Consider the following 25700-nt stretch of genomic DNA (forward strand, 5'->3'; position numbering starts at 1 on the left):
ATGCGGGTGCGGGGAGTGAGCACACATGCTTGTGATCGTGTGCATATCTGTGCTAACCTTTTCTCCTACCTGGTTTGTCTTCTTAATTTACCCTAAATTTACCTAGTTTGTTGTTTGATTTAATTCCATGAATATGTCACTTAAAAGGCGTCACCAGGATTTTTCTAGAAAGTGGTGATCTCTCTTGTAAAAAGCACAGCAGGGCAAGCGGCCATAAAAATTTCAAGACTTGACTCTGTAGGAAAAGATTCCCTGTGGGTAGAATTGCCTCTTATTGTGGCTATTTATCACTGCCGAGATGGCCAACAGTGTGGCTGAGTGGTCCTAAAACAGGATGGATTTGCCACAGAAAGATGTAAGAAGTATATTTTTCTGGAGCGGTGCTGCTGTATTGTATTCTGTAACTATGCAATCCAAAATTTCCAGATCCAGAGCTTCCATATTAATAAATAAAACCACAGTGTGACAAGCCGGTATGTAACCTTGAAAATGCACTCGCATCGGTAACGGGCACAAGCCTTGCAGCATCTGGAAACCACAGTTTTACAAGACTTAACCACAATGCCATCTATATGGAACTCGGCATAGATGAGATGATAGCAACACCAACCGCATCTTCAGTGCAAGGTCTAGAATGACAAGGAGACAACCCGGCTCCAAATTCCTAACTTCTGGTGTGCTGCACAAATCCTTCCATGCAGACATGGCTGCGGAGAGAGAGACCCTCCTGGAGAAAGCGCACCCTGCAGCACAGGCCTTCTGCCACAAACACAGCCTAATGCTTGAGATAAAGCACTTCTCTCCTGTCTATCCTTGTCCTAAGGCCACCACAATATGTGATGGAGGAAAAGCCTCCGAAATGGTCATAGGTTTTTCATCTCTTCAGAAGCCTCCTAGGAGTCAAATACTGCTGTACCGATTTCCTAGAACTTTTGTATTAAGTATAGTTCTGTGCTTGAGCTGTATGGATTTCCAGAGTTAGGTGGCTGACCGTCTTCAAGCACTTGGACACATGGATACAGGTGTATCATCATCCTTTTGTTTCTGTGTTCAATTGGAAAAAAAGTTCCGTGGATAAATTCCACTGGGTATACTACAGGGGTAGTTGAGCTAGTCCTAATTATACTAATTAGCACAGAACTCTAGCATAAAAGGGGCTATTGAAATGTGGGGGATCCTTCTCTTCTATGATAGAAGATAGGCTCGAAATATTGCAGCAAATAACCTACAGTCTTGAGGTTCCTTATCCTGAAAGACTAAGTTGCTTACTTGGTCATCCATGGTCCAAATCCCAAGCCTTTCACAGGAGAGAGAAATCCCTACCGAGTGATTTGGAATATTTCAGTGTCTCTTGCAGAGTCCCAGTAATCAAAGTTGCATACCACTAGTGTTCAGACTGACCTAAAAATTAAACCTGATAGAATGACTTAGTTTTCCCATGTCACTGTTTTTATGATCGTATCGATGAGTCTAAGAATATTAAAAAAAATATTTTTGTGCAGGTAATTGACTTGAGATGGGGTATTCTGAGCTTGTAGACTCCGATCACAGAAACACACAACTCTCTCTGGAGGAAATCAAAGCTTGTCAGAAACTGTCAGCTGGTCTCACCTTCATCGTAAGTGCCAGCGCTGCGGTGCGTACTCCATCCCTGTGGCTAAAGTGAGACACAGAGCGGGCCGCACACACTCAAAGGTCTACTGGACAACACGGTGGTTTTCCAAAGTAATTAGCCTGCCTGAGCAGCTTCACGAAGCAGCTAGCTGATGGGGCTGAGGTGTCAATAACTGCCAGGAGTCCCTAAAAGACAAAAGGAGCCCCCCCAGACACACACAGAGTCCAGCCCTGAACAGAGAGTCTCTTCAGAGCAGAAGGTAACAGGGTTGTGTGTATTAACTAGCGGCTATAAGAGGCAGATGGAGATACACATAAGGCAAGAAGCTCTTGCTGCAAGCTTGCTCCCTGCCCAATACCTCAATATTGAGCAGGTTTTCTCAGTAACTAGGGAATAAATACAAATTCCTCACGCAAAGAACCAGAAATGAAAATGCCACAGCAACCAGCAGGGACAGAGCAGGGTGTCACACTGCAAGCTGATACCTCTTCCATGCTTCTGCCCCACTCAGATCCCTCCGATCACTCCTTCTAAGCCCTGAAAGCTCCCCACAGCAGCAGCCCACCTCAGCTTCCTTGGAGCGCTTTGGTGACAGCCCTGAACAGAACCCCACACCCAGAACTTTAAGCCTTGCAGAAGGGGAGAGGAGGCTGAGACACTTTAGCTTCCTCAGGTTGTTTTGGTTTTAGAAAGAGAGAAAGAAAGTTTTGCTGAACAAAGAGAATAAGTATGCAGTCCCGGGAGGCATATTTGAAAGCACAAGTAAATAAATAAGCAATTAAGTATTTGTGTAAGTTGTGCCTGATTTCTCCTGAGACACTTCCCCCAGAGACAGCAACAGAGAGGCAGAGACCACAAGAGCTTCACCACAGCGTTGCTGCACCCAGGAGCTCCCCGCAGCTCACACCTCTGTTATCAGCATCATTTGCATATGCAGATGGCACTAGCAGGCACTCAGGCAGTGTCTTCCTCAGACTGGTTCTCAGCGCGTGCCTAGAAATCTCAGTAGAGCCAGCCTCAAAGGTTTGACAGCTGCTGTAAAGCTGCTTCTCGCCGACCGTGGGGCAGGCTGGGACTCTGCCTGGCTGTCCCCATCCGACATGGAAGCCACCAGGGCGCTGTGGTTACCAGCAGGTTTTCCGAGCAGCCCTCCCTGGCAATCCTGGGTGCTGAGGCACGCAGCCAGTCCACATCCCAGCTGTCACCGCAGAAGCAGTGCCTGAATGCCAGACCTTTTTTGCCTGTTGCAGGGACTCCTGGGGGACCACTGTGGGCACCAGCCCGCGCCTCGGCTCATTGCCAAGAAGGAATTTGAGGCCCTAACTCTGCAGCTGCCCGGGGACTCTGCCCAGCTCCTGACACAGTGGTACCAGCGGGATGAGAACACGTTGCCCGCCTGCTACGTGCTGCAGCCGGCTGCCGGGCAGGCCTGGCATCACCTGGAGAGACGCCTGGCATCAGCGCTGTGCCTGGCCGCCCTGAAGGCAGAGAGGTGCGGGCTGCTGGACCCGGAGCAGAGGCACCGCTACCACAAATCAGGTGTGTTCTGGCAGGAAAGATGCAGGGAAGGAGACTAACTACCTGCCATATCCTGAATCCAGAGGAGGGAGGTTTGTGCTGACTAGCAAACAGTAATACACCAGACAGAAACGTTTATCCTTTTCCCCCCCCCCGTCTCCCTGACCGTATCCAGCAGCGTGCCTAACTCAGAGGACACAGGGAATGCTGACCTGCTAGCACCATGTGAAGTACAGAAGGACCAAGGGATGTCACATTAATGTTGATGGATGGCTTTTCCTGTGTTCTACTCTGAAACTGAATGCTCACGTCTCCCCTTTTCCTGTCTTTTTCTTTCTAGTGATTGCATGGGAGATTGAACAGGGTCTCCTCAATACCTGGCAGAGCAACCCAGGGGCTTTCGTATTCCTCAGAGAGGTTGAGGATCCCAACACACAAAATGGACAAGGGACAACCAGTGAGCTGTTAGAAAAAGAGGACAATCTGGACAGTGAAGCAAAACAGCTGCCCAGCAACCTTAAAGCAAAAATGGCAAGCCATTATCCCGAACACCTCAAAGTACACACACTAGCATGCAGTAAAGACTCCGGGAACCCTCAGTGCAAGGAGAATAATAAATACCTGAAACAACTTTGTGAGCAGTTCACTGCTGTCGCTAATCACCAGGTTTTAGAGAATCTTCGATATTGAGGACAGATCAGTGAGGAGCCAGGGCGACTTCTGCAGGAGCTGAGCCACCACGCAGCTCTGTGCCTGAAGAACTGCAGATTTTCCTGTGGGAGACAGAATTTACTGGATAACGTTTTTCACTCTGTTAGGCAGAACAATGATAAAACCCACACAACCCTCATCCTTTATGGGCCACCTGGCTGTGGAAAAACAGCTGTGATGTGCAAACTCTCTGAGCAGGTGCAAGCTGTTTTAGGGCAAGACAGCGTAGTTGTGATTCATTTGATGGGGACATCCCAGCGCAGTTCTGCCATTCGCAGCCTGCTGAGGGACATTTGACTCCAAGTGTGTTTAGCATTCGATTTGCCACCGCCTCCAACCCAGACTAAACAAGCTTGCAGTGATTTGGTCTTGTTCCTCAGTAAACTCCTCCTCACCGTCTCCCACTGTGGCACACAGACACTGGTGATGTTCCTGGACTCTCTGGAGAGATTGCTTCCTGGGGATGGTGCTCACAGATTCCACTGGCTCCCTACAGATTGCCCTCCAAAGTCCACATTGTCATTTCCGTTTCCACAGGAGAGCCTGATACTCTGAAAGCTCTCCAACATGCTGTGCCTGAGGCTGAAGCGTACTTCGAAGTAGGACCCCTATCCAGTGAGGAAGGTGAGGAGATGCTAGAGACGCTCTTAGCGTCAGACAGATGACGGCTAAGCCCAGCTCAACAGGCCTATTTTCATCAGAGTTTCCCTAGTGGCGGTCAAGCCCTGCTCTTCAAGCTGGCCTCCCATGAGGCCAGAAAATGGGCATCTTACACTTCACCTTCAGAACTAGTGATTGCTAGCACAGCCCGGGACGCCACTCACCGTCTGTGCGAGAGACTGGAAAAGTCACACGGCACAGTCCTTGTGGCTCACGTGCTTGGCTATACTGCTTCCTCACGGCGAGTACTGCTGTATCTCTAATGCAACAGCCCATATTTCCCGCTCTTCATAAGGAATCTCTGTCTTAACACAGCCAAATGGAGTCAAAGCTCTCAGTTCTTTGAGCCTGTGAATGTGTTCATACGTATATTTAGCAAGCATAACATTCCTCACATACCTGGCAGCCTACTTAAAATATTGTCTTTAAGGGAGATGTTCTGGGATTACTTGGAAAAGGAAATCGATCTCCGTGGCTTATCCAGTGTCTAAACTCTCAGTTGAGACTGCCATGTGTGCTTGTGAGCTAGTGATTTTTGGTGACTAGTACTTTTGAACTGCCAGAGAAACGACTCACCCTCCCACTACGCATATCAGTGTAACAGTAAGGAGAAGGATAAATAATTTCCTTTCATATATCACACTTACTTGCAGAAATGGGCTGTCAGACATGGAGCTGAAGGACATTTTATCCCTTGACGATGAAGCTCTCTCAGAGATCCACCACTGCCACCTTCCTTCAAGTAAAACTATCCTGCGCCTTCCTCCTCTCCACTGGGCACGGCTATGCAGCGACCTGGGAGAGCGCCTGGCAGAACGGAAGGCAGATGGCTTCACCCTTCTTTGTGTTGCACACGGGTACCCTTAGAAGGCCGAGAATGAGAAGCCAAACCTCTGAGTACGGGATGTTCCCAGCCGGGGCTTTCTACTCCTCTCCATTCTTAAACTCTGTCAGTGCTGAGACTCTAGAAAACACCCAGCTCTAGCTCCCTGTTCCAGTACATCTGTCACTTTTTCCCCTTCCCAGGCAATTCGTTGAAATGGTGCAGAATCGTTCCCTGTCAAAACAAGACCAAATCAAGAGGCATTTTCTCCTGGCAGATTTCTTCAAGGGGACTTGGAGCTGGGGAATGAAGAAACCTCGTACATTGCCACACCTTAGCAGGACTTTGAATGCCGACAGGAAGGTGATGAATATCAGCAGGCATTTCCATACCTGTAAGCTCTGGACTAGGGCTCTGTCTCTCCAGATTGCTGCACGGGCTCTGAAATGAGAAGACAATGGAAATAATAGTAATTTACACTATTCAGTGCTTTCAACAATGACAAAGATATATAGATATATATACACACACACACATATAGATAGATATGTATTTTAAACAGGCACCTCTAGCCAAGGAGATCTACAGTCATTTACAAACTTTGTCACACAGTCTACTGCAAAAAGGAAGGAAGTAATTTATTATTCACATCTGCAGAAAGGCAGCCTGCCTTAGGTTAGGCAAAAGAAATTTAGACCCGTGAAAAACATTTCCTACTAACAGGAAAACAATGAAAGTCCTGGAGGTGTTGTCTGGCATACCATGAGATACCATCTGGCACTGAAGCTGTGAAAGCAGATTAATTCACAAGCCATGTCTCAAATCCACTGTTCTGGTTACTCCTAGGTAGCCCCTCAGCCCCTCTGGTTCTCCGATACTGTTCCAAATCTGAGGAAGTTGAGTGAATTGCCATTTCATTTACTTAATGCTGGACGAATTGAGGAGCTAAACCAGGATGTGCTGGGTAAGGACTGGGTATACGGTGCTCTGCAGAGGCATGCTTCACGCCTACAGCCACAGGTGAGAATCACAACCTTTCAGCACAGTATCAATAACCGCTGCGAGAAGGATGCTTGAAAAAGAGAAATAAGGTAACTTTTAGAAACTGTTATCCTAGAATTATCACACACTCCTTTAGTAGCTGAAAGAAATGATCTAGATCCTCCAAATGCTGAAAAGAAAAATATAAAATACCCTAACAACTCAGAAAAAATACATAAATCATTTAAGAGGCTAAAGAAGGAACTGTGACAATGGGAGCCCTCCACTTCCCCAGCAAATGAGTCCTAGTTCCACTGCTGGTGGCTGTTAATCTTTCTATCCCCTTCCTCCCCAAAAAAGCATTTTTTATCTCAGTCTTTTCAGGCTAACTGTGCATTCTCAGGGCTGATGTTCTCTGCACTAATAGTACTTCTTTCTGCAGGGAATATGAACTGGATCAGCTGTAAAATAATTGCCTCTGGAATAGAGTGTTGTTGATGACTTTGCCATGTGTACTGAATGCATCCCTTGTCCAGAACTACGCCTTGTGCAGGAGACGCTTCTCCTTTTGAAGCCTGCACTCAGCAGCGTACGCAGCCCTGAAGGTAACAGCTATGTCAGAGTGACGGAGTGTGACACAAGTGTTTACCAGAGGAAAGAACTGGAATTTTCCTTTCCAAGTAAAAGTACTTTTCTAAGGAATTACAACCAGTGACAAAATTCTCTGTTCTGGGATCCATCAAAAGACTCATAAATGCCTCATGCTGGTATGGGAAGCTGAGTTTCTTCTTTGCCAACAGACATTTTGTCTATTTGATTAGGCCAAAGCGCCTGTTGCCCCACAGCTAGTAGAAGCACCTGTTGGCGATCTGGATTCCCTTGCAGCTGTAAAGCCAACTAGATGGGAGGGTACAGAGTGCTGCTCCGCCGTCTTCTCAGAACACCCACTCCTCCCTCACGGGAAAAATCCTGCCACGCCATTACATTTGCCCATGTTTTACGCTGTAGCCTTCCCTATATTGTTCAAGTTCCTAGCCACAGACATGTTCCAAAATGCTTTTTTGTCTCTGCCCTCCTAGGAGTGAGTATAATATACACAGAAATGTTGGCCAGGCTTCTTTCTTTCGTGCCTTCCTACCCGGAGGTAATCGGGAAGCTGTGCCAGCAGTGTCTAAGCCGGTGCAGCGTCTGTCCCTATCCTGTTCTCATTCCACTCTGTGGATTTCTCCAGCCACCTGGTGGGCCTCTACACACCATGCTCACCGGATTCCTCGAAGGTAGGGTCAGCCCTGGGGACAGATACAGCCCAAGAATATATCAAATCATTCATCTCTTCTGAATAAGATCTAAGAAACATAATACATAAGCAGAGCAAGAAGGAGAGAACATCTGTTTCCGTAGAAAGACGGTTTTGCCTGGGAGCTTACACAAAGGCAGGATAAAGGTCCATTTGCCTTTGTGCTCAGTCATGCACCAGTCCCATTCGTGACTGCTTCAACAAATGAGGATAAAGTGGGTCATTTTGTCGTCAGGACAACAAAAGCACACACTGACCTAGATATGTCTGAGGGAACCTAATCTTGCTCTTGGCACAGACTACAGGGTTCAGACAGCACAGGGGGGTTCCAGTTGGGGAAACACGGCATATTAACAATCTCAGAATGTCGCTTTTCTGTCTGTGGTCTCAAGATCAGCCTCTCCTCTTTGTCTGTCATGGCAGGCGTCACAGTGATGGCACTTAGTTCTGATCACCGGCTGCTGGTGGCAGGTTCCCAGGACGGCTCAATGTTTGTCTGGAATATGGAAGTTCTTGAGATGCTGCGTGTCCTTCCTGGGCACTCCGGTGAGCCTTCTCCACGTTTTATGACTGGAAAGCTTTTTTCACATCTGAAAAGAGCTCTGACAGCTTGGCGATCCTTGAGCTGTAGGCACACAGACACCTCCTAGCTGCCAGCATTCTCCCTGGTGCTGAACACACTGAGAATCCCTCATTTTGCAAATCCTCCTCTTATTTTATAGCTGAGGTGAGGTGTGTGAAAGTGTTTGGAAAAGGGACCTCTGCTGTTTCAGCTGCCATGGATCACAGTCTGCGCATCCGGAATTTGATTTCTGGCAGAGCAAGGTTTATTATCCGGGATACGCATATCGAAGAACTGCCCTCACATCACCTTCATGTGGATGAGGGGCACATGATTGTATATTCTTCCTCAGATACTAAGGCGTGGCAGTATGGCAAAGACTAGCAGTCTTTGACTTAAAGTGTGCCAAAAGAACAAGAACTTTAGAAGTTACAGCCACAATCGCGAAGGTTGTAGGACAGAAGCTACCTCACTCCTTGCTACTCCTGTCTCTTTTGCCACTTCTTTACTAGGTCAATGCTTGGCACCTGGAGACAGCAGAACTCATCTTCCAGATTTCTGGAGAGGCGTCAGACGCATGGATGTTTTCTGCAGTATTTGGCCCACAGCTGGTGATTATGACTGTGTCCGAAGGAGGAACGCTGAGCCTGTGGAACAGCAACACTGGCGAGCTGAGATCAAAACGTCAGCTGTCAGGGCTACAGGAAGAAACACCAACATCCAGCGTTCTGATCCAGAAGCAAGGGAAGATGATAGTGGGATTTAGTAGGGGATCTCTATCCATGGTACACATCTATCTGTTTAACCTTCTTAGATTATTTCTTATATTTTTTTATATCAAGAAGCCAGACAACAAATCTGGTAACCAATGGGCACTCCTTCTCCATTCTGAATAGAGCATCCTCCTCAGACTTCCATATCCTAGTTCCCAAACAGCCAAGGATAACACCTTCCACCCTTCTGCGCCTTATAGCCCTGCCCAATATCATGCGGCCAAATTAAGTTTCACTGCTAATCGATCCTGTTTCTTTCACGAGAGAGGCAGCTCAGCTATCCCAGATTCATGTCTTACTCCTGCCTTATTTTTCAGATCTCTTCTGATGGAAACAGTCTGCTGCAGAAGCTTCCTGGAAGGGTTTGCTTTGTGGTGGCATCAGAAGACGAGTCCATTCTTGCTGCAGGTTCAGTAGCACCCAGTCCTTTGGAAAGTGTTGGTAGTAGCTGCTCTCCAGCTTGTGGAATTTCCCATGAGCCTGGCCTTATTTAACTATTGTGCTTAAAGGGGTAAAAAAGATTGGGTGAAATTCTCTTTGTGAAGTCAGAACATTGCCTGCGTACCAGGAGCCCTTTCTCAAGGGAATAAGGGAGATGTAAGTAGTGAAAAGGACTTAAGCTGGCATGATTATTTTTTAGGGTTTCTAAGCTACTTTTTGGGCTTGCCTTTAAATACAGGAATTAAATCATATGCGTAAGGTGTTGAAGGGGATTAGAGAATTCGTCTGCTCAATAAATCAGTAACTAACATTTTATCGTTTTAGGCTTTGAGGAATATGTGCGAGTGTACCTGGCAGACTCAAAGGGATTCCACAGGTTCCTAGCAGCAGATTTGGAACACAAAGGAGCAGTTCAAACGGCTGTTATCTCTGCTGGCAATGACATTATCATTACTGGTTCTCAGGCTGCATCTATCCAGGTAGGAAGGAAAGCTGGATATCCAGCTTCCCTATCAGAAGAATCTCTTACAAATCCAGCTTACAGAATACGGCCCCGATACAATTAGGAGGTCATCTTGATCCCCAGCAACCTGTTTGGGGGTTGGATTTGCAGTTCTGAAGAAGCTTCTAGTACTGCCACACTTCTAAAAAGATGATGACCATTGACCCTTCTCTTTATTGCTTCAGGCCTTCCCATTCTTTTATTTTTGACACTGAGTGGAGAGCACTATCAATTCAGAGGGCCAGCCTCAAGCCAGTGTATGCCTGGGGCCCGAAATACAATTTCATTTCTGAAATGTTATAAATTTGAACTTGTAAAAGCTGCCTTGTTAGCATGCTCCTGTGAACAGGAGCCAGATGGAATACACAACATCTGGAGCATCATCTCTTGCCAAAGAAAGAAGTAAACAGCCAGTGCAGTGCAAAATGTGCAGGATCTAATTAGGCATCTTTAAGAGCAAAGAGGCAAGTGGGATGAATGGCTCCAGGGGCTTCAAACATTTGCTTTAGAGTAAGTTGGTAACAGCAGTTACTCAATGTTTTGACTTTTAATATTAGGATGTTATCCTTTGACCTTACTTACGCTACAATTTAGTTAAGGTATATTGTTTTATCTCTGAAATAGGACTAAGGAAAAAGTAGCTCAGGCACTGATGACTTCTCCCTGCTCAACTTTTCCCAGGTGTGGAGTTTAGCAGAGCAGGGGTTGCTGACTGACACGCTGGATGGCATGGGAGCACCAGTAATGCTCTTAGCCCTGTGCGACTGCACTTTGGTGTCTGCCTCCCACAGCGCACCGCATCTAAGAGTGTGGAACCTCATTTACAACCATCAGCAGAAAACCTTGGTGCCTGTCCCAAATACTGGCTGTGCTGCACTGTCCCACGGGGGGAACTATGTCTATTTTACCCAACCTGAAGACACACATAAAGTCATCATCTGGGACGCCACAGAAGGTGAACTGCGTCTCAGAAATACTGCATTAAATTAAGCCTGCACATGGGGTAGGAGAGAAACAAAACAGCCCACAGAGGCAGCAAAGGTAGGGTTAGCTTTCTGAGGGCATGACAAGCATCATCTGCTCCTTTCTGCTTTTTCTAAGCATGAGATTTAGAAAAATTTGTTTCCAGCTTGGAGAGCTTTTTAATCTCCTTTCCAAAGGTTTGTCTAGAACAGCTTATTATTATGACATGGGAAAACTGGAAATATGAATAATATGCAAATTATTTCACAAATAAAGAAGCCATTATGAGCCCCATCTGAGGAAAGACGTTCACATGCAGTTAGAGTAAGAACAGTCTTCCTGATTTCCTTCTGTTTTACAGGTGAAGTGTGTGACACACAGGACACCTCTGCCCGAGTGAGATGCCTGGAAACAGCTGAGCAAAACCAGCTCCTTTTCATAGGGCTTACGTCTGGAACAGTCCTTGTCTTTCCTCTGAACTCCAGGCGGGATGTAGCATGCATCCCACCTCCAGAGTCACAGAAACCAGTCAACAACATAGCAATCAACAAGCAGGAAAAGCAGCTTGCCATAGCACACGATGATTTGGTCCTTGTGCTAGATATTATCGCTGCAGATCCATGCCCTGTGATTGACAGGCCCGCCTATACCTTTAAAACACAGATCCCCGGCACTCTGATTTCCAGAGTGGTTGTCCTTGCAGATTGCAGAGTCCTCTACGGCATGACTAGGGGGGACTTATTCCTTTATGACTGCCCTCGGGCCCAAGTGTTTCCTTTGAAAAGTCACAGAAGCCAGATCTCCTGTTTGGAAAGCAGCCACGGAGAGCAGCAGGCACTCAGTGGATCTGAAGATTCCCTGCAGTGTCTCTGGGACTTGGAGTTCTGTCAGCAGGAACACGAGATGTGCTATTATAAGGTAGTACAGTGGTAAGACAGTGTCAATAGTCGATTACTGCCCTGAGCTGCCAGGGAGGATCCAACTGAGAGGATTCGCAGCTCTCTAAGAGCACACCCAAACCCTGTGTGTAGCTGTTCAAACTCACAGGCAGAAAACTATTCTCAGCATCTACGTCTGATTTTATAGCATCCTTACATCTAGGTACACTACCAAGGTGTCAATGCCTTCTAAGTGAATGAGTGCTGTTAACACCACTCTGACACTAAACATAAGTCCTAGGAGTTATTTATCTACAGCTTATTACTGCTCATTTAGCCAGTGGAAGCTAGATGACACAAATCAGTGAAGAGAATGAGACTTTTTAAGTTAATAGCAACAGAAAGGCTAAATTGGGACAGCTCAGGAGAATCCAGTAGGGGAAAAAAAAGCGATGGTGGAGGCTGGATAAATGCTGTTACTCTTTCACCTGACAATGCACTGCAGACACACCTGAGCCACTCCTTTCCATAGGTGGAATAATGGGCTTTTGTACAGTCATACTAGGCTCTCTTTCTTGCACAGCTATAGAGTGCTTCACAAGCCAGGGCTTTATTTTGTGATACCTCTCACCCTCCTTCCAGGATCACTCTTGGAAAAATCTTTATTTATTACCACCACTTTTAAGCATTGAACAACCATTGACTACTCTAAGGCATCTTCTCTTCAACCTGTATTTACCAGCATAACAATCTAATCCTAACCATCCATTTTCAGCCCACATCCCTCCTGAAAGGCATTTGCTGTGCTTGCTTCTCAAAAGATGACAAGTACGTGTACACTGGATCGCTGGATCAGGCCATTACAGTCCGGGATGTTGCAAGTGGTGAGTAATGGGGAAATGCAACGAGAAAGCCTGTACTCCTTCCTGTATTTAAGAGGCTTATAGTATCCTTCATGTTGTAAGGAGGGAAACATGCCATGCAGTGACAGTTTGTGCAAGTGTGAGAACAGCGGCTAGAACACCGAATCCTGAGGTAGCCTATTAGCGTTGTGACTGGGAGCTGCAACTACACTACCACAGCTGGAATATTTCAGCTCACAGTAGGGAAAAATATTCTGGGTTCAAGTATCAGCAGCAAGTTTAAGGGCAAAGCAAGAAAAGCCTCTGTTAAGTCTCTATTATACAAATCATCTACAATGCTCTAAGGAAATACAAGCAGCATGGCTTATTTTTTCCCCTCTCCTCCTTGCTCTTCACGTGACCCAGTTTTACTGAGGTAAATTCTCTGGCGACAAGGGACCATTTGAGGGAAGTGGCATATTTTAAGTCCAATCCTACTACACAGTAAATGCTTTATTCTGCGCTTGGTTTCCGCAGGTGCCTTGCTGGCTGTACAGTGTATATACACAACTGCTCTCAGAATTGTGCCAACTGCAGATGGATTTGTGGCAACAACAAAAGCTGGTTGTGTAATTCGTGAGCAGTTTCACTGCCCAAAGACCACCCCTCCTCGGTATAACCCACTCCAGAACATGGTGGCAACATGTACGGTAAAATCCAGAAAGAAAGACAAGGAAAACTCAAGGAAGCAACAGTACAACCAAGGAAATTCTTCTGTGAGCCTGACTCACACCAGCAAGGTCTCTCAAATCTGCTCAGTGGCGTGAAAAAGCAAAGATGAATAGGATAAAGCAGCATCCACACCCAGGAGTGAGCGTAAGGGTTTCTCTTTCTATCCTTTTGCCTTAGTACCTCAGAATTACAACATTAAACGTTGCTGAAAACGCCCTCGCTGCGGTTATTGAGTCCGGTGATACCTTGGCACAACACGACCGCTGTCACGCACCATAGTAACGACGCTTAAAAAAGTAAATAAGAAAAAAAAAAAACAAACCGGCCCTAGACCCACATTGTATCCCGCTGTACCGGAGCGGGCACTACAGCTCGGCGCGGACCACCGACGGCAGCCCGGCCGAGGCCCGGCCGCCCCCGGCGGGCACTCGGTACCGCGGCCCTCCCGCGCCCACCCCGGCGCTGCCCCTCCCGCCAAGGCCACCGGTTCCCGCCCGGCACACCGGGGACTTGGCCCGCCGCTGCCGAGCCCCCCGGCGATCCCCTCCCACCCCCTCCTCCCGGCCGCTCACCGGGGCCGGGGCCGGGACCTGAGGCGCGGCTCCCGCCATGGCGCTTGAACAGCCGGAAGCGGCGCGCGACGCCGACGGCGGCCGCCGAGGTTCCGCTGGGCCCGGCGGCGCCGTGCGCGCTGACGCAGGCGCTCCGCACGCGCCGACGGGGGGCGGGGAGGGGAGCGGGGCGGGGGGGGCGCGCTGCTGCCCGACTCCCAACATGGCGGCGGGGGGCGGCGGCGGCCGGGGGGGCAGCGCCCCGCGCTGGGGCGGCGGCGGCCGGGCCGCGGCGCAGGAGAAGTTGCCGGTGCATGTGAGTGCGGAGACCGCCCCAGCGGCCGCCCCCGCCGGGATTTCCCCCTTCCCCCGCCCTCTCCGCAAAGGGCCGCTCCCCGCCGCCCTCGACCCCCCGGGACGGCCCTGCCCGCCCCGCCGTGACCTGCCTGCCCCGGCCGCGGCGTCGAACCCGCCCCCCGGCGCATGTCCCCCCCGCCGGTACTGTGGGGTCTCCCGGGGCCTTTCCCCGCGGTGCCGTGGGGTACGCCCCCCTTCCTCCTCCGGTGCCGTGGGATCCCCCGGGGCCTGCGCCCTCCTCCTCCGGTACCGTGAGGCCCCCCGGGCCTGTTCCTCCCCTGCCCTATATCGTATGCTCCCTCCCCAGCCCGGCTGTTCTCCTCTGGTACCGCGGACATCCTCCCCGGGGACATATCCCCCCCCTCCCCGGTACCGTGCCCCCCTCCGTGCCTGGCCATCCTCCTCCAGCACCCCGAGGCCCGCCCTCCCCCGTAGCGCGAGGCCCCACCTGGGCCTGCCTTCCTCAGGGCCTCAGCTGGTACCGTGTGCCCCCCCCCGGGCTGCTCGCCCTTCCCCGGTGCTGTGGGGCTCCCCCCGGGGCCTGTCCCCCCCCTCCCTCAGTGCTGTGGGGTGCCTCTGCCCCCGTTCTGGGGCCGGGGAGTGCCCCAGGGCCTGTTCCCCCGCTCTGGGCCTCACCCGCCTTCTCGCCCACAGGTGGAGGATGCGCTTTCCTACCTGGACCAGGTGAAGATCCGCTTTGGCAGCGACCCCGCCACCTACAATGGCTTCCTGGAGATCATGAAGGAGTTCAAGAGCCAGAGGTAAAGCCCAGGCCCTGCGCCCCAGGGCTGCTCTGGGGAGCTCCTCAGCCTCTGCGGGGGTGTCTCTGCCTCTGAGAGGTCCCCCCCACCTTCATCTTTCCACCTCCACAGACATACAGGCCACGCTACTGGCCTGTCCCCTGTAGGGCAGTCAATAGACACTGGAGGTGGAGGGTGTCTGTCCATTCCATCATTTTTCCAGAGGTGAAATTCACAGGAAAACAAATCTATTTTTACTTTGCGCTCTGAAACACAGATCTTGAAAATAAGTGAAGAAGCTTGAGTGCAGAGCCTGTCTGACCTGGCAGCCCTAGAGGTGATGGCTGTCCCCCCCTTTTTGGGTAACCTGCACGCTCATAGCTCCTCTCTGGGGATAACTCTCCCGGTATAAGCCTGCAGTGGTCATTCCCTCTGGGCTAATTTCTAGGTCTGAGGTTCCCAAACTGGCTTGTTAAAAATTGCAGCTCTGAGAAGCCAGATGCTTCACATACTTCTGCAGTTTTCTAGGCTTAACTTGTATTTCTGATTTGGGCACAAGTAACAAACTCTTCTCAATTTTAGCATTGACACACCTGGAGTAATCCGACGTGTTTCACAGCTTTTCCATGAGCATCCTGACCTCATTGTAGGATTCAATGCTTTCCTCCCTCTGGGCTACAGGATAGAAATTCCAAAGAACGGGAAGTTAAGTATACAGTCACCTTTGAATAGTCAGGTAGGTCACAGAGTTCATATTCTCTAGATAAATTCTGTTATATGTGTCACAATACACATTTCTTGCACAGTTTGGGCTATGTAGATTTACATGTGTTGCATATTGCTAAAGCTTTAACATTGTTTTCAAAGTCCGTGATAACGGGTATAATATAAATTTAAATATTTATTCTCAAACCAGTTGTTAGTTTAGCTTACACAAGAATGATACTCGTGCATGAAGTGCCACTCCAAATACTCAGTCAGATTTGAAAACTGAAATTGTAATTGCCTTGACATCTTTGTATAGATTCTCAATACGTGGTGTGTGTAGTGACGAATTTCAAAGAGATCTTGGAAGAATCGCGTTTCCAGTCTTCCACTGAGAAACTGGGAAATGTGTTTAGGCAATAGGCAAAAAATAACATGTCAGGTATTGCCATGCAATCGCCAACACCCTGCAATGAAAGACATCTGCTGTAATACCGATGGATACATATTGGCCTCTCCTCCTTTGTTGTTGTGTGGTTGTGGAGGCTGAAACAGAGCTATTGCCTGAATTCTACTGATAAACTTGTGGTTTAACTCTAATTAGTATCAGGAAATATCTTTTAGATTTCCGTTCCCTTAGATCTCTCTGTTGCTTAGAAATTTAGCATCTTTAAGAGCCTTACGTTTTAATATGTTTCTTAAAGCTAACAGTTCCTCTGAAATAAAACAGCGGTAACAGAAACTGCGGTGCGTGTTGTTTGGTCACCCTCTCAAGTGTCGTGGATAATGCAGTGACAGCCAAAAGCAGTAATGAGTCAGATGGTTCATGAGCCAGATACGACTGATGGGATTTTTTTAACTGATGATGTTAATAAACTTGGCAGGGAAATTTATTGGCTAGTTAAATCCTTTTTCTTTCTTCTTCACGTGGTAATCTTTTTTTAGCTAAATGGCTTGAAAATCCTCATGCGAGATTGTTGTTGAACTTGCGCCTGTGTTTCTGTACGAGTCACTGTCTTGTGTGTCTTATGCCACTAGGTGCCCCCAGAGCCTGTCCCCAGCGCTCTCCCTGGCAGCGGGCTGTTGCTGCATTACTCCCAGGAGAATTCGCACAATCACAGCGACTGTTCCGAGGAGTTTAGGCAACAGCTTCCATACAAAGAAGATAAATCCCAAATTCCCTTGGAGTCTGATTCTGTAGAGTTCAATAATGCTATCAGTTACGTGAATAAGATCAAAACACGTTTCCTTGACCATCCAGAAATTTACAGATCCTTTTTAGAAATTCTTCATACTTACCAGGTAAAGAATCTTCCACATGAGAGATTGTGGGTTTGCAGCGTAGCTGTTTGAGTAGTTGTTGTCAACTGAAATGTCTGCCTATCAAACAGGCTTATACAGTTCCCAAGCACTAGCCTTTGGCCAACAATTGCCTCCTGGATAGTCACATGAAATGACAAAAGTGTGTAAATTGTGGCACTTCTCCAGGGTCTGAGGTTTAAGGGGGTTGTATCCAGATCTGCCTTTACTAACTTTCACGTGATTTAGTGATATCCTGTGTGAAAGGATGCGCTGTGAGAACCTTGGGCTGTCTGTTAGTTATTTCAGGTTTGTGTACCGTAAGATTTTTGGCCAAGTGGATGAGTTTTCTTGCATAGTGCACTATGTTTTTGACTCTGTTTAACATCTGTGCCTATCTTTTCAGAAAGAACAGCTGAACACTAAAGGCCGACCCTTTCGGGGCATGTCAGAGGAAGAAGTGTTTACTGAAGTAGCAAATCTGTTCAGGGGACAGGAGGATCTGCTTTCAGAGTTTGGACAGTTTCTCCCGGAGGCTAAAAGGTCTTTGGTATGTGGATGCTTAGAGCAAGGCAGAATATTGAATAGTCTCTGGTTGTAGAATACATAAAGAAGTTTTAGGAATGCAAAACATTATGGAAAAACATAAAGATTAACTTTGTTCCTCTTCATTGTTTGGAATTTCACAGAACAGGTGACTTAGCTACGTGTTCTCTGTTCTGCTCTGATACATGGGGTTCTTTATTTGCACCAATCAAGAAGAGAACATTGAAGTCATTGTCTATTTACTCCAGTTCACAGGAAATGGACCCTGTGAAGTGAACAGTGTCCAGAAAACTGAGCATGAGAAGAATCTGGAACACAGCAAAAAGCGATCCAGACCACTGCTGTTGCGTCCTGTTTCTGGCCCAGCAAAGGTATCTTTAGCAAGCAAAAACTTAAAATAACCTGATACCACTCATTGTGTTTAAATAATTGCTTAGATAAAGTTGTAATTAGTAGCGTCTTTGAGGTATGTAGGTGTTAGGTATGAGAAACAAAATTTCAAAGTTATTTTTAAAATAACAATTACTGTAGAAAAAGGGAATTTTTGAAGTGTGCTTAAACGTGTGTGGTAACACATTGAATACTAAATATCAAGACCTTCTGTACAAGTATCGGCCCTGGAAGGGGACAATTCATTGCTTCTAGAAAGAAATCTTTCTTTGGAATTCTTTCTCAAGAGATCCTTTTTTTTTGGTTTTCTTCTCAGCTTCGAGGAGGACTTGACACAGCAGTGCTGGGTCACCGTTTGGGAAATGCTGAGTTTCAGCCTTGCAGAGGGTTGTTATCTGTCAGGGATGTAGCATTTGATAGCATTTGAGTCACAACATTTTAAGTATAACTGCTTGTTCTTTTAACAGAAGAAAATGAAACTGCGAGGTACCAAAGATCTGTCAGTAGCGACAGTGGGGAAATACGGAACACTGCAGGAGTTTTCCTTCTTTGACAAGGTTGGTATTTGGCCTGTTCTCACATTCTGTGGACTTATTTTCTACCATTTATGTGGTTATTAATTGGTTGGTTTTCTATAGAATCTGTGTGTCAGCACTTAGCAATTGCCTGATTTTTTGAGTTTTTCAAGACATACCAAGAAAAAAGAAAATAGATGGGTTTGGAGGATGAATAGAAACTGATAACTAACCTTTTCCTGAACGCTTGTCTCTTACAGGCATGTTTTTCTCTATTTTTCAGTGATATTTCCTCATGGTACCGTCTGTAGTTACTAGATTACTGTTTGAAACTGGGCATTGTTGTGCATATTCTCTTTTTATGTTGCAGTCTAGGCAGGGGTTTGTGGCTGTACCCATGGCTCAGACTGCTTAGACTATGAACACTAAGGAAAAGTGCTGTTTGAGTGGTCTGATCCTTTCTCTCCAAACTGTGCTTCAGGTGCGTAGAGTGCTAAAGAGTCAGGAAGTCTACGAAAACTTTCTCCGTTGCATTGCTCTCTTCAACCAGGAGTTGGTTTCTGGCTCTGAGTTGCTCCAGCTAGTTACACCATTTTTAGGGTAAGTTACTGACTGTCTTCTCTGCTCTGACGTATTTTTTAGGTCTTACTCTGTTACTTTTTGGTAGATGTGAACTTTGTTAGTGATGTTTTGGATTTAACTTCAGAGATACCTCCTATGTAGCATGCAAGAAAATGAAGGCTACTCCAAAAAGAGGTGTAATAAAATCTGACTCTTTTAACGTATCTACACATATCCTCTTTTAGGGAGGATATTTTCCTCTGCCTGTGCATCCCGTTGGAAGCCTCCCAAGCAGCAGACTACCTGATGTTATACTAAATCATGGGGGGCAGAGAATCGAATCTCATGAATTCTGGAGGGTCATCTCTGTTCACACTCCCTGTATTCATCTCTCAAAATATAATACAGATATAAACATGAAATCTCAGAACAGAGCTGAGAGAAGGATAAATAGTTCTAGCTCTGATGTGAGCCTCTCGTGCTTTTGGCTTCCAACAGAAGAGGAAGAGTCACATGGCAAAGTGACTCCTCAGTTAAGGGGAGTATTCATGAAGTTGTGAAGGGAGATTCTTTTCCTGCCTTAAGTCAAAAAAAGAACATAAAGCGCATCAGAGAGAATGATAACAGAGGTAAAACGTTGGTGAAGGATTTCTCAGCGCAGTGCTGTTTGTTTAGATCTTCTCCGTCACTTTTATGACACACCCTAAAACTGTCAGAGTGAAATAACAATATACACTTACCTGTGTTTTTGAAGGAAATTCCCAGAACTCTTTGCACAGTTCAAGTCCTTTCTTGGTGTGAAAGAGCTTTCATTTGCTTCTCCACTGAGCGACCGATCTGGGGATGGAATGAGTCGGGAAATTGATTACGCTTCCTGCAAACGCATAGGATCAAGTTACCGGGCTCTCCCAAAAACCTACCAGCAGCCAAAGTGCAGTGGAAGAACAGCCATTTGCAAGGAGGTACTTTGGGATCCCTGAACCCACATTGCACTTGCGTACCTTGAAGCAGGGTAGTTAGTGCTACAGTTTATGCCTGTGGATTCTTCACTTTAGTGCTGATTAGCCAGCTTTTCTCTCAGATCAGTTATTCATCCAATTTATTGAAATAAGAGTATCCACATGCATTTTACTAATTTTATCTAAACCCATCCCAAATCGTGTCTTTCACTTTAATGTCTTTTGAATCTATGTGCGTACACGAATTTATTCCTATAGACAGAAAAGAATCTTAAACGGCCTGAAATTAATTTCCTAGCAGTGGGCCAATAAGGCTTTTAGAAACAGTTTTTCTCCTGAAAGAGCACCATGGGCCAGTGACTTGGGCGCTGTCGTCACTGGGAACAGACACCTGCAGCATAGGTCCTTCTGCCTCTCGCTGTTGTTGGCAGCTCTGTCTCCTCTACGTACAGTTGCTGATTACTGCAGAGTGATCTCTGGTTAGTGAGGAGATAGTGAAGGTGATTTCACACTTTCTGAGCAGGTCCCAGTTTCCTCTAATCTTCTGAGGAACAGTCATGACAGTGACTTGGGAACTAGGTCTGAAACTTCCAACAGAAACTCGGGGCACAACTGTGCAAAAATAAACCAGAGAGGTGTCAGACCCCGTGAGAACAGCTCTGGGCTCACAGGGCTCCGTTCAATGTCATGTCTCTGCCCTGTTGCAGGTGTTAAATGATACCTGGGTTTCATTTCCATCCTGGTCTGAAGACTCCACTTTTGTCAGCTCCAAGAAGACTCCTTATGAGGAGCAGCTGCACCGCTGTGAAGATGAGCGGTTTGAGGTACCTCTGCTACTGAGCTTCCTTTCTGCTGGCTGCTCCTCAGAAAGCAAAACTTCTAGTTATGAGGATTTTAATTGAATTAATTGGTGGCCGAATACTGAAAGTTCTGTTACGGTTTGTTGGTTTGAGCTAGGTTTGGTGTTGTCCACTTTCTTGGAGTCTAGTAGTTCTTTCTGGGCATGAGTCCAGTTTTAAAACGCGTGTTACCTTTAGGAGAACTGGCAGAGGTGTATTTTCCAGTAAGAAACCTTGCTGATGCTTCTTAGCTCCACCCAGTGGGGCTGGAATGCATGCCACAAACCTGGAGCCACTGGGCTCCATTTTCCTCCTATGCCTGTTCTTACACGGTGTCTTTTGTGAACTCTTGACAGTTGGATGTTGTCCTGGAGACCAATTTAGCCACAATACGTGTGCTGGAGAGTGTGCAGAAAAAACTCTCTCGACTGACTCAAGAGGATCAGGAGAAATTTCGCCTGGATGATTGCTTGGGAGGGACGTCAGAAGTGATCCAGCGCAGGGCCATCTATCGCATCTACGGTGATAAAGCACCAGAGATCATTGAAAGTCTTAAGAAAAACCCAGTTACTGCAGTTCCTGTTGTTCTTAAGAGGTAATTCCCATTCTCTTGGCTTCACCTGGGATCTTTAAGAAACTGATAAAGGATTTTCAAACAACTGTTTTCTGTAGATGTTGTTTTCAAAGGATAATTCATCTTCAGTGGCGGTGCTTTTATTTATTTATTTATTGCTTCCAGGGATACTGAAGAGGTTTTGGTGCATGACAGTTGGTTACGTTAAAAATGCTTTGCGTGTGTTTCTGTGGTTGTCTGTTTGTACTGAAGTAGATTATACATTTATGCAGATTAAAAGCAAAAGAGGAGGAATGGCGGGAGGCCCAGCAGGGCTTCAACAAAATTTGGCGGGAGCAGTATGAGAAAGCCTATTTGAAGTCCCTTGACCACCAGGCCGTCAACTTCAAGCAAAATGACACCAAAGCTTTGCGCTCCAAGAGCCTACTGAATGAAATTGAGAGTGTCTACGATGAGGTGTGTATGCCAGGAGATAATCCGTCTTCTGTCTCCTTCATTTATGGTATTATCTAGATGTTTACGTAGCACCGGGGACCTTGTAGAAGTGGTAGTGCTCTGAAGAGTTCTCAGTCAAAAAGGACCATCCCCAGCATAGCGTTAATACTGGCTTATTTCTTCTGGCAGGAATGGCTCTTGAGCATGGATTGGAAGGCTCTTTATCTATTTGTCTCTTGATTACAGCATCAGGAGCAGCATTCTGAGGGGAGAAGTTCGTCCACAAATGAGCCTCATCTTATCTTTATCTATGAAGATAAGCAGATTTTGGAAGATGCAGCCTCTCTTATCAGCTACTATGTAAAAAGGCAGCCTACTATCCAGAAGGAGGATCAAGCAACCATTCGGCAGATAGTGCATCACTTCATACCTGAGCTGTTTTTCTCTCAGCCCCCTGAGCACAGTATTTCTGAAGAATCAACAGATGAGGACAGAGAAAACCACCAGGGGCAGAACCTGGATACTCCTGAGCTACGGAAAAAACACGTGCCTGGGCCCCCGAGCAGTCCTCTGGAGGCAAAAGCAACCTTCTGCGATGTTACAGCTGCTGAGCCCCACAACACTCTGGATGATGTTTACAGTCTGTTCTTTGTCAATAATAATTGGTATTTCTTCCTCCGCCTTCACCAGACTCTGTGCTCAAGGCTCCTAAAGATTTATCGTCAGGCTCAGAAGCAGCTTCTAGAATATCGGACTGAAAAAGAGAGAGAGAAACTCCTTTGTGAGGGAAGAAAAGAAAAAACCAATGATCCAGCCATGGAACTAAGACTGAAGCAACCAAGTAAGAATAATCCGGGACACAGGCCATTCTTCATGCTCTGGTTTCTAGTGCTCGATTGTGTGTATCTGAGTACCTGAGCCCAGCAGGCAAGTCTGTAGGCAGTGTAGAGATGCAAACCTCCACTGTAGCTGTCATTTGTGGATACAGGTAATTTAACAGGAGAGCTAGTTTGTAATTTATCTTCTGAGGGCTCTCGTGTACTTACAGAGACGTCACCCAAGCCCACTGTTGTCAGATGCTCTGAAGTGTCTGGTATTAGTCTGTTACTTTGATTTTGTAACAAGGTAGTTAACTGCATAAGGTCGTCATGGAAGCGTGTGAGATAAAACTGTTAGAGCCCGTTCTCCTTACAGAGAACTGTCTGTCTGTAAGCATGTTCTCGGTTCTGAACGTCCTGGTTCTTGCGCAGTGCTGTCCCTTGTCTCTCTTGACTTCACTCTGCCTCTCACATGCATGAAGTGACTGCGCTTATCCCCTGCGCAGGTGAGGTGGAACTGGAGGAGTACTACCCCGCGTTCCTGGATATGGTGAGGAGTCTGCTGGATGGGAACATTGACCCCACGCAGTACGAGGACACGCTGAGGGAGATGTTCACTATCCATGCCTATATTGGCTTTACCATGGACAAACTGGTGCAGAATATTGTCCGCCAGGTAACTAACTTGTTGGCTGTGCTGTGTGTTTGGGGGCCACGCGTCTCCCTTCTGCAGACAGATAGGCTGCTGTCAGTACCCTGTAGTGCAAGGACTCGCTAAACTTAAAGCAAACTCATAGAAAAGTTCTATACGTAGGGAAAACAGCAACAGAAGTTCAGTGAGATAGTTCAGCTTTGGTACAGGGGCCACCTTAGGGGATTTACCCTTCCTGGCCTTTTCCAACATTTTTTGAGTTCCAGTCTCTTCAAAATTCTGCCATTCCCAAAATACATCTCAGGCAAAAAAAAAAAAAAAAAAAGGTCCAGTCCTTTTTACTTAAATCTGTCTTCTCATTGTAGGTTTGTTACAGTTAAGGCCCATCAGCCCCTTGCTCTTCTCTGTTACTTTTAGTGCAAAGTAATGAAAAAGAGTGAAATGTGTGAAGTCGCTGCAGTTAAAGCTTTGGTATTTCATCTGGGGTGTGACGCTGTGCTGAGTTTTGTGCTCCTTTCATGACACACTAGAGTTAACTCTTGGCCCAGGCTTGCTGACTGAATTCCCCCTTTTTTAATGGAAGCTTCACCATCTCGTGAGCGACGACATCTGCTTGAAGGTTGTTGAGCTCTACTTGAACGAAAGGAAGCGAGGTGCTGCTGGAGGTAACTTATCCTCTAGGTGTGTCCGGGCAGCAAAGGAGACCAGCTATCAGTGGAAGGCTGAACGTTGCATGGCAGATGAGAACTGTTTCAAGGTAAGAACTTGCTGCCAGGGAACTTCATAAAGTGGTACTTTATCTGGGAGAAAAGGGTTTGGAAGCTCCGAGGCCACCAATATGGAGAGAAGGGGCCAAAACCAGAGCGTAGACAGTAAAGCGTCATTCTGGCTCGCTGAAAAGCCCTGCTGCTTACTTCCCTCCTAGCTAATATTTGTTGCCCAGATGACTTGTGAGTATACAGCATTTTATTGTAAACCCAAATGGCCAATATCTTGTGCCTGTAACTTTATTACAGGTAATGTTTCTTCAGCGGAAGGGACAGGTGATCATGACCATTGAGCTTCTGGATACAGAAGAAACCCAGACAGAAGATCCTGTGGAGGTCCAGGTAATATCCCAGTGACCATGGAGTCTGCTGTGGCACAGGCAAAGCAGATGTCCTAAGAACGCTTTCCCTCTTCTCGTTCCAAACTGAGAGACTTTGTCAGTAGGAGAAGTTTACCTGGGAGGCGGGAATATTACATGTGGGGCTGCGGTCACTGACAGAAATGGGTATGTTAGCAACAGTTTCGACATAAATCACCTTCATAAAAAGCAGCTTGGAAATAAACTAGTTCTTTGCAGTGGTGTTTGTCTTGACCAGAGCGAAATCTGACTAGGACTTGGTCTCTCTTGCGTAGCACCTGGCTAACTACATGGAGCAGTACGTTGGGGTAGAAGGAGCTCCTAACAACCAGAATGATGGCTTCTTACTGAAACCGGTCTTTCTGCAAAGGTGAGCGCGCTCCCTCTCCTGAGTGACGCCTGCAGCAGCCAGTACTGCTTCCTCTCTGCTGGTGTGGCAGTGATTTTAGGTGATGTGCCGTACGAGCAACTCTAGGGAAATGTGCTCATATTTGAGGTCCAAAGGGGCTGCTCTAGTCCAGTGCACCACGTAAGAACGCTTAAGAAAAAAATCGTGACCACTGCACTGAGGTTTGTTCGAGAAATTCTGTTTAGAATGGAGTGGGACCGTTTAAGCAGTCCCTTCTGGGAGGAATTTGAGGTCTAATTTGTTCCTATTTCACTAAATATTTGTCAGAGTGTATGCAGGAAGATTTCATACTTATGCTGTCAGCTCTGCTAGCTGAACGGAATGGATAACCAAGTGTGACACACGCTTCCTGATCCTTGTTTTCTTCTAGGAACCTAAAAAAGTTTCGCAAGTGGCAATGTAAGCAAGTGAGAGCTCTGCGTAGTGAAGTGAAGAGCTCCTGGAAGAGGCTGATTGGGGTGGAAAGTGCCTGCAACGTGGACTGCCGGTTCAAGCTCAACACCCACAAAATGATGTTCATCATGAACTCGGAGGATTACATGTACAGGCGGGGCGCTCTCTGCCGAGCCAAGCAGGTGCATCTCCTATTACTCTCTCCGCAGCTCAGGCAGTAGCAGAGGTTGAGGATGTGAGCCAAAAGACAGGTACCGATAAGACGTCTTGTGGCTGAATTCCTGCAAACTGCACCCAGAAGTTACTACTCTGTGTGGGATGAAACGTGGAGGAGAGCTGGTAAATGCTCTGTACTTTGGTTTAGTTTAGCAGCCTTTTCTTTTTAAGGGGGAGTAGCAAACATTAATAGAGATCTTTAAATGCAGGTACGCGGTTTTCTGTTTTACTATTTGTCTTGTATTGTGAAGCATGCACGTCTCAGACATACAAGGAGGTGAGGGTTTTGGCTTCTCCCCCAGCAACCTCTCGGTGAT

The 25700-nt window shown here is 46.9% G+C and overlaps 2 protein-coding genes across 5 annotated transcripts in view; both read left to right on the forward strand.

The window, feature by feature from the left end:
• On the forward strand, positions 1–13393 carry NWD1 (NACHT and WD repeat domain containing 1). The gene is given in 21 exon segments (XM_054182314.1): positions 1–72; positions 1422–1533; positions 1536–1618; positions 2866–3154; positions 3474–4349; positions 4352–4745; positions 5158–5361; positions 5531–5690; positions 6174–6291; positions 6751–6796; positions 6798–6913; positions 7388–7585; positions 8029–8151; positions 8328–8527; positions 8680–8952; positions 9258–9348; positions 9706–9860; positions 10565–10838; positions 11208–11764; positions 12500–12608; positions 13104–13393. Coding segments are annotated over 21 exon segments (4740 nt in total).
• The window catches only part of SIN3B (SIN3 transcription regulator family member B), a 15191-nt gene continuing 2755 nt past the window's right edge, over positions 13265–25700 (forward strand). For 2 of the 4 annotated variants that reach the window (XR_008463365.1, XM_054182345.1), the window contains exons 1-18: positions 14062–14165; positions 14861–14967; positions 15529–15682; positions 16690–16953; positions 17357–17500; positions 17745–17867; positions 18354–18443; positions 18883–19001; positions 19717–19924; positions 20629–20745; positions 21117–21355; positions 21607–21790; positions 22016–22610; positions 23094–23263; positions 23823–23996; positions 24256–24348; positions 24641–24735; positions 25145–25349. Coding sequence is in view for 3 of the 4 variants with exons in the window: in XM_054182345.1 (XP_054038320.1) it covers positions 14073–14165; positions 14861–14967; positions 15529–15682; positions 16690–16953; positions 17357–17500; positions 17745–17867; positions 18354–18443; positions 18883–19001; positions 19717–19924; positions 20629–20745; positions 21117–21355; positions 21607–21790; positions 22016–22610; positions 23094–23263; positions 23823–23996; positions 24256–24348; positions 24641–24735; positions 25145–25349 (3174 nt within the window). In the remaining variant the exon portion in view is untranslated. Of the gene's footprint in view, positions 13443–14061; positions 14166–14860; positions 14968–15528; positions 15683–16689; positions 16954–17356; positions 17501–17744; positions 17868–18353; positions 18444–18882; positions 19002–19716; positions 19925–20628; positions 20746–21116; positions 21356–21606; positions 21791–22015; positions 22611–23093; positions 23264–23822; positions 23997–24255; positions 24349–24640; positions 24736–25144; positions 25350–25700 lie in introns of those variants that run through there. The other 2 variants (XM_054182346.1, XM_054182347.1) reach the window with 2 other exon arrangements.

Source organism: Rissa tridactyla, chromosome 22 (genome assembly GCF_028500815.1).
Source record: "Rissa tridactyla isolate bRisTri1 chromosome 22, bRisTri1.patW.cur.20221130, whole genome shotgun sequence".
In the NCBI taxonomy this organism is placed as follows: Eukaryota; Metazoa; Chordata; class Aves; order Charadriiformes; family Laridae; genus Rissa; species Rissa tridactyla.